General features: G+C 49.3%; 1 protein-coding gene across 1 annotated transcript in view; it reads right to left on the bottom strand.

Annotated features, from left to right (window-relative positions):
• Positions 1 to 12,604, bottom strand: part of IGDCC4 (immunoglobulin superfamily DCC subclass member 4) — a 37,806-nt gene that overhangs the window by 13,156 nt on the left and 12,046 nt on the right. Inside the window, exons 4-7 of the mRNA XM_047074440.1 lie at positions 6,805 to 6,941; positions 5,359 to 5,499; positions 1,432 to 1,587; positions 215 to 628 (exon numbers count right to left, since the gene is read on the bottom strand). Of these exons, the coding sequence (XP_046930396.1) occupies positions 215 to 628; positions 1,432 to 1,587; positions 5,359 to 5,499; positions 6,805 to 6,941 (848 nt within the window). The remainder of the gene's footprint in view (positions 1 to 214; positions 629 to 1,431; positions 1,588 to 5,358; positions 5,500 to 6,804; positions 6,942 to 12,604) is intronic.

Genomic DNA, 12,604 nt, shown 5'->3' with positions numbered 1-12,604 from the left:
TCATAACAGGCTGTGGCTGAGGGGGAAATGTGCTGCACACTTTGACCTTTCCAGCACATCGAAGAGTACTGCCTAGCCCATACCTATGCGGGTCCGTTCCGCGGGCTCCCACCCCATCCCACCCTATCCCCAAAGGTACCCACACGGCAACCCATCCATCTTCTAACCTGTGCCCCCCTCAGGGCGCCCCCACGCGGGTCCCCAGCAGACTTACCGCGTGCCTTCTGGTAGTGGAGGGAGAAGCCAATGATCTGCTCGCTGTGCAGCTCGGGCCGCTCCCAGGCCACGAGCACGGTGGAGCTGCTCAGCGGCGTGGCCGTGACCCGCGTGGGGGCGCTGGGCAGCCCCTCGCGCACCACGACGGCCAGGGGCGCGGCGGCGCACGCGGTGCCCGCGCTGTTCTCCGCCACGCACTGGTAGTAGCCGGCGTCCTGCAGGCCGATCTGCGTGATGACCAGGCTGCCGCCGCCGCCCTGCACCTTGACGCGCCCGTTGGGCCGCAGCGGCGCCCCGTCGTGCAGCCAGCGCAGCGCGGGCCTGGGCTCCCCGGCCGCTCGACACACGAAGCGCGCCGTGCTCGCCCGCGTCCGCGACAGCGCCTCGGGCGCCTGCGAGATGGCAGGGGCCGCTGGGGGCGGGGAGGGGGACGCTGACCGCGCGCTCCGGCCGCCAGGGGTCCTGCCGCCTCTCCGCATACCCCGGCCGGCTGCCGCGCGCCCTCCGCTCGCTCCAGCCTCTCCCCGAGTCACCCCGCCCCCAAATACTCGCATGCGGCGCCGCCCTACCCCTGCTCCTCCCCCCGTTTACCCCAGCCCCACGCCGCCGGCCTACTCCTCCTCGCTCCCAATTGTCCCCGGGCCTCCCGAGCCTCCCCTAAGTACCCTAGCTCCTCCTGGGCCTCACCCCTCTCCCTCAGGTACCGTAACCTCTTCCCCTCTTTCCAGTGTCTCCCGCACGGGGGAGACTCCCCCCTTGCCACAGTTATTCCAGCCCTGAGCGACTCCGTCCCCCAGTTTTTCGTGCCACCCAGACGACTCCACCGTCTCCCCTAACCCTCAGTCCTCCCACTCCCCCCATTACCTAGGTCCCGCTCAGACCACCCGTCGCCACCCCCCAATCACCCAAGTCATGCCCTAACCACCCCTCTCCTTCTCTCCCTGCCTCAACTTCCCCCACCCCTTCCTCCTATCCTTTCCCGCTCTTCCCCTCCTCCAGCTGTCCCCTGCACTACCCACCCTAATGAAGGGGCCCTCCCCTGAGCGCTGTCCCCCTAGCTCCAGCCCTTTTCCATCTTCCAGGGTCGCCCCTCAGTCCTTCTAACACACCCGTTTGCCCATCCCCCCTCCCCATCTTCCCTTCCCCACTCCTAGCTGACCCGGCCCAATCCGGTCCCCCTGAGCCCCTACTACCGGGTCCTCCACCCCGCCTCACCCAGCACGCGGAGCTCGGCGGCGGCCGTGGCGAAGTCGCGCGTGCGGGGCTTGTTAGCGCGGCAGACGTAGACGCCCGAGTGTCGGGGCTGCGCGCTGCTGATTAGCAAGTTGGTGCGGCCCAGGACGATGACATCCGTGGAGATGGGCTTCCCGTCTGGGGGAGGAGAGGAAGAGCGGTGGAGGGGGGCACCGAGGACTGGCCCTCCATCTACTCCTTGCATCCGGGGGGGCCCCTCGACACGGGACTAAGAGAACACAGCAGTCCCTTATTTGAATTTCAGTTCCTCCCCTTGCTAGACAAGTGACCCTCTGTGAACCCTAGTGTCTCTGTCTGTAAAATGGGGAGATGGATAGCCCCTAGCTGGAAGGGCTGCTGTGGGGGTGAAACAAATAAGGTTTGTGAGAAGACCTGGCACAATGCAGGCACCTAACAGGTGCTCAGTAAACTAGTCACTTATTACTGTTACCATTATTATTAAATTCATTTCTCTCAAGAACTCACTCCTCCTGTATGGTGTTGTCCCAATATTATGATGAAGATACGGCTGGAAAGATCTGACGAAAGCCAAAGATTTGAACATACAGAAGACTTTTATCTTGATATGAAATGAGAACCATTTTAAAAGCCTATGCTTTAGGGGAATCTGGGTGACTCAGATCCCCCCCCCCCCCTTAAGCTACCCACTCTTGGTTTTGGCTCAGGTCATGATCTCTCCAGTTCCTGAGTTCAAGCCCCATATTGGGCTCTGTGTGCTGACAGACAGTGCAAAGAGCCTGCTTGGAATTCTCTCTCTCTCTCTCTCTCTCTCTCTCTCTCTCTCTCTCTTTTTCTCTCTGCATGCCCACACTCAAATAAATAAACTTAAAAAAAAAAAAAAAGAAGCCTGTGCTTTATGAACATGAACAGAAAATCTGGACAAAAAGTGCAAATGACCAAGAAATACAAAAAAGTGTTCAGCTCTACATAATCAAAGAAATGCACATCAAAACACAGATGTTAATTTTCACCTATCAAATTAGGAAAGTTAAAAAAAAAATTTAATGTTTATTTATTTATTTATTTATTTATTTATTTATTTATTTATTTATTTTTGAGAGAGAGAGAAACAGAGCATGAGCAGGGGAGTGGCAGAGGGAGAAGGAGACAGAATCTGAAGCAGGCTCCAGGCTCTGAGCTGTCAGCACAAAGCCCCACAAAGGGCTCAAACTCATGGACTGTGAAATCATGACCTGAACCGAACACGTGAGCCAAAGTCGGATGCTTAACCAAATGGGCCACCCAGGTGCCCCAAATTAGGAAAGGTTTTTTAAAAGGTAAGCTGCAATGCCAGAGAAAGGGTAAATGCTAATGGGGTCTCCACTTTGACTTTGACCCGGGGATCCCATTTGTGGGCAGCTGTCCTGGGGAGATATGAACAGGGCTGATCACTGTAATGTTAACTGTAATAGTGGATAACTGGAAAGGACTTAAAAATTCAACAGTAGAAACTGGCAAGTTGTATTATGGCTATATTCAAATGATGGAATATAGTCATTAAAATTACTTTTTGGGGGGCACCTGGCTGGCTCAGTCGGTAGAGCATCTGACACTTGGATCCCAGGGTCATGAGTTCAAGCCCCATGTTGGGCATGGAGTCTTAAAAAATAAAATAAAATTACTTTTTGAAAAAGTTTTAGAGATGGAAAAATGCTTATGATATGCTGTGGACTGAAAGTAAGATTTGGAACTACTCCCAATTTTAGGGAAAAATGCACATATGCATAGAAGAAAATCTGGAAGAAAATACACTTGTATGTTAACAATTTTAATCTCTCAAAGAGAGATTAAATGGAATGTTTTCTGTTTCTGCTTTTCCCTAGTTTTCTACAATGAACACACACAACTTTTGTAATCAGAAGAAAACAAAACAAAAAGCTATGTCTCTTCCCTGACTTTGTGGAGTAAGCATCTAGGAAAGGAACAGTGACCAGCATATCAGGAAGGAAATCCTCTTCCAGGCTTTCTCTTCCCAGTCTCTGTCCAGGAGTGCTATTAGCAGACTTTCTGTAAGGGAGTTCCCAGGACCATAAGTATCAGGATTCTCTGGGACAGCAATTCTCAAACCCTCACTATGTACTCGAATCACAGAATCTCAAGGAAACTTGTTAAGATGCAGAGGCCTAGGGCATGCCCCAGACTCTGCATTTCTAAGTAGGTGCAGGTGGTAGGTCCAAAGACCACACTTTCAGCAGCAAGGACCTAGGGCAATTGTTAAACATTAAGATTCCTGGTTCACAAGTGACCAGGCATGAAGGGAGGGAGTCTGCAGTTTTAATAAGCTCCCTGGGTCATCATGATACAAAGTCAGGATTTGAGAAACACTGATATTAGAATTTCTGGGTGATACCACAGGCTCATTCCAATAATAGTATGAGGGTCCTGCTGGCCCCAGGATCCCAATAACTAAGTAAGTATCACAAATCCAATGAGGTGTTCAGGTTGGGGAGGCCCAAAGACACCAGCACTGTTACATCTCACCAGCTTGGGTGGGGGGATACATACTTTTTATTTTTTTATTTATTTTTCATTTTAAAAATATTTGTTTATTTTTGGGAAGGCACAAGCGGGGCAGGAGCAGAGAGAGGGGGCAGAGGATCCAAAGCAGTCTCTGAGCTACAGCCTGACAGCAGCAAGATGGACGTGGGACTTGAACTCACAAACCGTGAGATCATGACCTGAGCTGAAGTCTGACGCTCAGCTGACTGAGCCACTCACATGTCCCTGGGGGGCGGGGGGATACATACTTGTTCAGTTTATTACTTTTCCTTAAACTCTATGTATACATTACATTCTTTCTTTCTTTCTTTCTGGGAGCACACACACACAGGGGAGGGGCAGAGAGAGAGGCAGAAAATCTTAGCAGGCCTCACACAACATGGGGCTCAATCTCACGACCATGAGATCATGACCTTAACTGAAATCAAGAGTCAGACACTTAACTGATTGAGCTACCTAGGCGCCCCGATTGCATACTCTTTTGAATGTGAGATACAAACTTATGTAAAGGAGCCAGTGTAGGGTAGTAGACTGAGTCAGGGAAGAAAGGTAAAGAGGGCAGGGTTTAAGACTTACTTCTGCTATCAATTTGAGGTAGGTCACTCCTCATTGACAATGGAAACAAAAATAATCCTTGCTTTTCTTCCAGTTAGGACTGTAGGAAGTGGTGTACCAGAAAGAGAACAGGCTCTAACGTTTGGGTCTTGGCTCTCTGAGCCTCAGCTTCCTCATCTGTCCACTGGGAATAATAGTCCTCACCCCTATCCCCTTCAAAGGGCTCTTCCAGGCTCTGGCAGGAAGTGCTCAGCAGACTGCAAGGTGATGTTTGGCCAGCATCCTCATTACCCTGAGAGCAACGCAGTCCTACCTGGCATTTATCACGTGCTGCCCAATACAGGCAAACCTCTTTTCATGGTGTGTGTTTTATCACCCTCACCCAGACTATGATGAGTTCAGACCACAGAGTCCCTGTCTGTCTCATCTGATTTTTTAAATTCACGGTGCCCAGCGTGAAGCCAAGCATACATGGCAGCAGCTTTGCAGACCAGCAGTGGGGGCCTGGTTTCACCTGATTTGATGGCTGCGCGGCACCCTTCTAGCTCTCACACATTCACTTGCAGTACTGTTGAGACCACCCTAAATAGGGTCTCAGTAATGGTTACGTGAGCGGCAGAACTAGAGTGTTTCATAGAGGAAATGCACTTCAAAGACTGATGATTAAGTTTGTCCAGGTTTCCCCATCCCCATACTCGGCCCTAGAAGAGGAGTTCCCACCACACCAAAGGTAGGTGACTATAGAGTGGTCACCCTTATAGCTTCCCAACTTGGGGACACATGAGATGCTACCCCCTCCTTTCCCATGACCTTGAGTCCCCTCCCTCCACTTACCCTGTCGGACCCAGGACACGAAAGGGGTGGGGTCAGCTGAGGCCACGCATTCCATCACCACGCTCTGGCCAGAAACCACTGTGGTGTTCTCGGGAGCTGCCACGATGACCACGTCCTGCCCCCTGGTGGATGCCAGGGACCCTGGAGAGAGGGCAGGCCAGCAAGCAGCCTTACTATTAGGTGTCCATACATGCAGTACCTCACCTGATGCTCAGAATCACCTGGTGAAGCAGGTGGGGCAGAGAACAGCCAGGGTTTCATCTGACAGGTGGCAAAAGCAGCCACATAGTTCCGCAGAGCTCTTTCTCCTGGAGCTTGGAGAGGAAAAACCTGGCCTCTGGCACACCACCGCCATTCTTGCCTGCCAAATCAAACCCTCCCTCCAGGCAGAGGACCATCAGGGTCATGAGAAGACTTGGAGCCTGGAGGTGGAGTCAACAGTCATAGTTTCTGGTTCCAGCACTGCCATTAAGGCACTGTGTGACCTTAGGCAAGTCCTTTCTTCAAAGGGCTTTGGGTTCCCCTGTGGGAAAGGTAGGAGGTAGGGGTCGAGTTTCCGGCAGTTTGGCAGCTCCCTGAGCATGGATTCCCTGCCAAGTTCTCACTGTGACCCTGGCCCCCTGGGTCAGCATGGTGAATACCTGGTTTGTCCAGCAGGTGGAGGCAGAGACCCTGGGCACAGAGAGTGAACCAGAATTAAACCTGCTTACCTGAGCGGGGGATTTAAGATGGGGGGATGGGAAGAGATGTGCAGAAGTGCAGGGTTCAGGGAAGATGTCATGGCAAAGGGAGGCAAGTGAAAGGCCCTTCGGGGAGGCCTGAACTAAGATCTGTTGTGCACCTGCTGGGTGCCAGGCGCTTTCCACTCTTATCTCAGCTATTCTCACAACCTCCCTGAGCTAGACATTTGATAACAGCCCAGGGTCACATAGATGGCAAGTAGAGAGGCCAGGATTCAAACCAGGTCTTTCCGACCCCAAAGCCTGTGCCTTTCCTACTGTGTTACACTGGAACAGGAACTTTTCGGAGAAATGGAGAGGACAGGAGCACCAGACTGCAGGGAACCAGATTCTCAGTGCCCAGCCAATCCCCTAATGCCCAGAGTCCTCAGGAGACACAGAAAGGCAGGGACCATGGCTTCAGGGCACTGACACACCCTCTTCAGATGCCTCCCTTCCCCACCTCTGTCCCCAGCCCGGGATGTTCCACCCAACCCAAGGGAACACAGAGCCTCTGCAGGAAGAGAGCTGGACTGGGAGTCTGGAGTCTTGGGTTCCAGCTCCAGTTCTATTTCTGACTTGCTGGGTGGTACTCCACACCTGCCCAGTGGGACTGATACACTGTCACCTATTTGAAGGCGGAGCTTGGACCTCACGAGGTGCCTCCCAGCTCTGAGGTGGCTGGTCCAGAAATCCCCAGGTTTCCCCATCCAGCCTGCCCCCTTACCTCTGGGGGCCACACTGAGTAGGGCCTCCTGGCTGAAGCGCTGGCGGACTGAGTTGGTGGCCACGCAGCGATAGGAGCCTGTGTCACTCTCCTGAATGTCCAGGATCTGGAGGACCCCGTTGGGAAGAATGATGAGCCTTGGGAAGGGGGAGAGGTCACCTATGAGGTGGGCAGGAGCTCTGCAGGGAGCTGTCCTAGGTCCACCTCCCTCTCCAGCCTGAACTACTGACAGCATTTTACTTTCAAGCCTCTCTTATAATAAAAAAAAATGCAAATGAAAGCTGTAAGATGCCATTTTCACCTATCAGGTTGGCAAAGATCACTTTGGGTGTTTTCTAACACCCTCTGTGGATGAGGTAATGGAGGCAAGACACTCCTGTGTCGATCGCCATGCCAATGGATACAGCTTCCTTCAAGGGCAAGCTGGTAAGATCTTAAAATCAACCCTGCACATGCCTTTTGACCCAGCAACGCCACTTCGAGGACTCTATCCCACAGATATTCTCATATATGTACACAAAAACATGTTTAATGATATTCACTCCAGCACTGTAACTACAAAGGCAGAAGACTGGAAATGATCCAAGTGTCCATCTGTAGGGTGGGAACTAGCTAAATCGGTTTGAGTACATTCACACAATGGAATGCTAGGCAGCTGTTAAAAAGGAGACAGCTCAGAGTGCCTGGGCGGCTCAGTCGGTTAAGCATCTGACTTTGGCTTGGGTCATGACCTCATGGTTTGTGAGTACAAGCCCCGTATCTGGCTCTCTGCTGGAAGCTCTGAGCCTGCTTCAGATCCTCTGTTCCCTTCTCTCTGACTCTCCCCTGCTGGTTTTCTCTCTCTCTCTCTCTCAAAAATAAATAAACATTTAAAAAAAATACTTAAAAAGAAAAAAGGAGGCTGTTCCATGTGTGCTGAAACAGGATAATCTCCAAAGCATGTTTGGTGCACAACAGTGTGTGGGGATATGCACACTTAATATGCTTGCACTGAAGGTCCCTGGTAATGGTGGTTGTCTCCAGGGAGGGGACCTGGGATTCTGGGAGCTGACAATGCAAGACTTACACAGCCTTCTATACAGTGTCAATTTGTTTACCCCCTGCCTATGTTACCTCCTCCCTCCCTGATAAAAATCCATTTTATTCATACAGTGTCATCTGAGCCAAAACAATCTGAAGAGATAGAGGACATCACAACCTCCATTTTACTGGTGACAAAACTAAGGCTCAGAGGCAGCAGGGTATTTTCCCAGGGTCTCACAGCTGGAGCAGAGTTAAAACTTGAACCCAGGTCTTCTGGTTCCAAATCCCATGTTCTTCCTACCTGCCTGTCTCACCAGCCATTAAATGGTTGAGAATACCCGTGAAAGGGACAAGGTCCCTAGCAAGCCCCAGTCAATGCATACATTACTTATGAGGGGTAATGGATGAAGGGGGTGTTCTCTGCCCTGTTGGTTAGAGGCTGAAAAGCCACTCAGATTAGAAAGGCTCAGAGACCTTGCTTGAGAGATAATGCAATCCGGGCAAGGCAGTGTCCATGGGTCTGGGGTGTGGTAGGCAGAATGGGCTCTGGCCCAAGTAGCAGGGGAATGCGTCTTCCTGAATCCTCCAACCGTGATCCTTGAAGGGTCAGCTCAAGGTTGAGAGTCCTAGTTTCTCCATAGAGCAAATGGTGCTGGTCCCTGGATGTAGACTGGGCCAAAGTTAGAGAGGGAGTGGGGCAGCAGTGTGGTTGATGAAGGTCCCTTGGCTCACTGGAAAATGGGCTATGAAAAAATCTAAACACAGGAGAGGGGGACTGGTTCAGGGTATTGGGAGAAAACTCTGGCCACAGGCCTAGAGACCTACTATGGCCCAAAGACTTAGAGAAAAAACATAAACCTGCTTTACTCCTTCCCTCATTCCATGGGTAAGCCCACCTCTGCCCCAGTATCTTACCCTCAGCTCCAGCAGCTGCCCATGTCAGTGCTGGGGCCAGCAGGGGAAAAGGGACATGGAGGCAAAGGGTAGTTGGAGGTAAAATCCTGGGCCAGGAAAATTTGATGGGAAAGGACCAGTGGGGAAGGACAAGCAGAACCCATCTGGGAAACAAGACCTCTATCCCCATCCAGGTTTCCTCCACTTAATATACTCTGCCTTCAAGACCCTTCCTCTTCCTTCACTCTAGCTAGCTGAACTTGCCTGCAGGGTTTCTGCCAGACCAGTTCACTTTTCCTAACCCCAAAGTTTCCAAGGCTTTCCACGGAAATTGTTTCATGTACCCAAGAGCCAATACCTCCTTGGACAAGTAACATTTCCTTATTTATGTACGGGAACGAAGGAAGGAAGGAAGGAAGGAAGGAAGGAAGGAAGGAAGGGGGAGGGAGGAAGGGAGAGGGAGGAAAACAGAGGGAGGGAGGAAGGAAGGAAAGAAGGGATATCTTTCCTCACATGTGGTGCTGTCACTGCAGCCAACAAAAGCTGGATGGAACCACTTTTGTGTTCATCTAAAATCTTTTCTGTTTTGTTAAAATCTTTTTCTGTCCTTGGAAGTATGTGCAAGATATTTTGGTTAGTGGGGGGAAAAAGTCACAAAACAGTGTTTTTAGGAAGCAGTTCTATTTTTGGAAAACAGATAAATGATATGTTAGGATATGCTCAGAAAAAGTCAAGGATGGTGAAGCTTAACATCATTCAAGGAGATTTTTTCTCTGGCAGTGTGATTACTGGAAATTCTTATTTGTTGTGTTTTAAAAAAAAATTTTGGGGGGTGCGCCTGAGTAGCTCAGTCGGTTACACATCTGACTTAGGCTCAGGTCATGATCTCAAGGTTTGTGAGTTCAAGCCCCACGTTGGGCTCTGTGCTGACAGCTGAGAGCCTGGAGCCTGCTTCGGATTCTGTCTCCCTCTCTCTCTGCCCCTTCCCTGCTCACATTCTGTCTGTCTCTGTCTCTCTCTCTAAAATAAATAAACATTAAAAAAATTAAAAAATAAAAATTTTGAATATTTATTAGTTTGGAAATATAAAACTTTTAAAAATTTAAATTGGGAAAAACATATGCCCTTGTACATTTTGTTTTAAAACTCCAAGCTCTAACATAGAAGCAGCTGTGACATAGTGGGGAGAACTCGTTCCAGCATATGTGACTTTACCAAGTGATATCATATGTCTGGGCCTCAGCTTTCTCATCTGAAAAATGGGTTAAATAATTCTGTCCTGCCTCCTTCCCAACCCTGACCCTAATGTGTTATTATCTCACATTAAAAATATTATCTATGAATCACAAATTCTAAACACATACTTACAATGATAGAAACTATACCCACATTTTAAAAGACTGGGAGGAATAATCACAATAGTAAAAACTGTCTGTGTTCAGTTGGTGGATGACTTTTTTCCATTAAATTGGTATGTTTTATTATTTCATTTTATTTTTTTAGGTTTATTTATTTATTTTGAGAGACAGAGAGACAGAAAGAAAACAGTGGGGGAGGGGCAGAGAGAGAGGGGGACAGAGGATCCAAAGCAGGCTCCGCGCTGACAGCCAAGTCCGATGTGGCGCTAGAACTCACGAACTGTGAGATCATGACTTGTGCCGAAATCAGACCCTTAACTGCTTGAGCCACCCAGGTGTCCCTTTATGTTTTATTATTTTAAAATCAATTCAAATTTCAAATAAAAATAGCTACTTACAGAATGAAAAGCAACCTCTCTCCAAAAGGAAAGGATCATTCTCTTTCCAAGCCTGAGCTTCAGCCTGCTGCCCCACCTCCAAAAGGCTACTTGGAACCAGGGATTTAAAAATACAGTAGAGGGACACCTGGGTGGCTTAGTTGGTAGAGCATGGGCCTCTTGATCTCCGGGTCATGAGTTGGAGCCCCACGGTGGGTGTAGAGATTACTTAACAACAACAAAAAGAACATAGTAGAAATGACATAGCTGCTCTGAATTTCATAAGGGCCAAGGAGCCCCGACCCTGAGCTCTTCAGAGATCCACCTAGAGAAACGGGACACTGGCCAAGGGTCACTTGAGGTTGACAGACACCCTGGGCACTGGGAGATGGGTAGGGCAGGAGACTGGACTAGGGATCCTAAGGTATTGAGGTCCATTAGTGTCATGTTTTATTTATTTATTTGTGTATTTAAATGTTTATTTTTGAGAGAGAGACAGAGTGTGAGCAGAGGAGGGGCAGACACACACACACACACACACACACACACACACACACACACACACAGAATCTGAAGCAGGCTCCAGGCTCTGAGCTCTCAGCACAGAGCCCGACACGGGGCTTGAACTTGTGAACTTCAAGATCATGACCTGAGCTGAAATCGGATGCTTAACCAGGCGGTGCCACGTTTTTCAAGTGTGAGTGGTGATAACAAAATTATTTCATGTGGCTCCAGACACAGACACACATTTTTTATTCCAGTGGTTATGTATTTATTTTTATGGCTACCTTCTATTTATGTTAAGTGTTGCTGGTTTTCCTTTTTACTGCGGGGAAATAATGCTCCTTTTCAATTCGTGTTAAAGTTACAAAAGAGGGTTGGTTTAAAGACATGTATTGAGTACGCGATTGAATAAATGGTTTAGGGATGGCCAAAATTATAAGGGGGGTTTGTGAAAGCCTGGGATTTGGGAAACATTGCTCTCATTGATTACTGGTTCCCGTGGAAGGAAAATGATCCCTTATTGTTAGAAATTAGTATAAGTACCAGGGAATTGCCTCAGGGTCTAGTCTTCACCATCAGTTCCAAACATATGTACACATACCTTGACAGAGTGTGTTGATTAACTGCACACGCGCACACCCTACACCGAGGCATACGGGCTCCTTCACACCCTGGGCTGAGTTTATGAATAGCATATTTGTACATGTGCTATATCTGGGCATGTGTAAAAATACATACCTTGGGCACAATCAAGTTGCTGTTTTAGACATTTCTTTATTCCCCCTACACAATGTGCTGGGACATGTGAGCCTGGCTTATTTATAGATGAGGATCACTTTTCAGAGAACTTGGGGGCAAACACTCCCAGGGCCCAGGAACTGGCAGCTCCATACTCCTAGAAGAGGCCTGCGGCTTCATAGGATGATGCCCGGACTAGATGCTGGGAGGCAAGGGAGCCCTACTATTTGCTGAGAAACTTTGGGAAAGTAACTTCTCTGCTCAGAGCCACAGTTGGACCACCTGACCTTTAAGCCCATCTGTAGCATGAACTTCTTCAGACCCCGCAGCCTCCCCACCCCAACCACCAAATCACAGGCGGCTTGTGTGTCATTCATGCCAAGTCTCTAGCATCCCACACTCTGTGTACTAGCTGTGTGACCTGGGCCAAGTTACTTCTTCTTTTTTTAAAATGTTTATTTATTTTTGAGAGAGAGAGCAAAAGCAGGGGAGGGTAAGAGAGAGTGAGGGAGACACAGAATCCAAAGCAGGCTCCAGGCTCCGAGCTGTCAGCACAGAGCCTGACGCAGGGCTCAAACTCACGAGCCACGAGATCATGACCTGAGCCAAAGTTGGACGCTTAACCGAATGAGCCACCCAGGTGCCCCTGGGCCAAGTTACTTCTGTCTCTGATCCTTAGGTCTCTTGTTTAACAATCCAAATAATACTATCTGCCGTAGCCATATGTATAGACCTGGGAGGGTGTTCGTGATGTGTTAAATTTAAAAAAAGTAAAAGTTGCTCTATAATTCTATTTTTGTTTTGGAAAAAAAGGTGATTGAGCAAAAAATCCCAGTATGGGGGGGCCTGGCTGGGTCAGTAGGTAGGGCACGCAACTCTTGATCTTGGGGTTATGAGTTTGAACCC

Source organism: Lynx rufus, unplaced genomic scaffold, assembly GCF_022079265.1.
Source record: "Lynx rufus isolate CCGP_SWC_20201006 ecotype Redwood Valley unplaced genomic scaffold, mLynRuf1.p SCAF_13, whole genome shotgun sequence".
In the NCBI taxonomy this organism is placed as follows: domain Eukaryota; kingdom Metazoa; phylum Chordata; class Mammalia; order Carnivora; family Felidae; genus Lynx; species Lynx rufus.
This window is presented reverse-complemented; position numbering and strand designations above follow the sequence as displayed.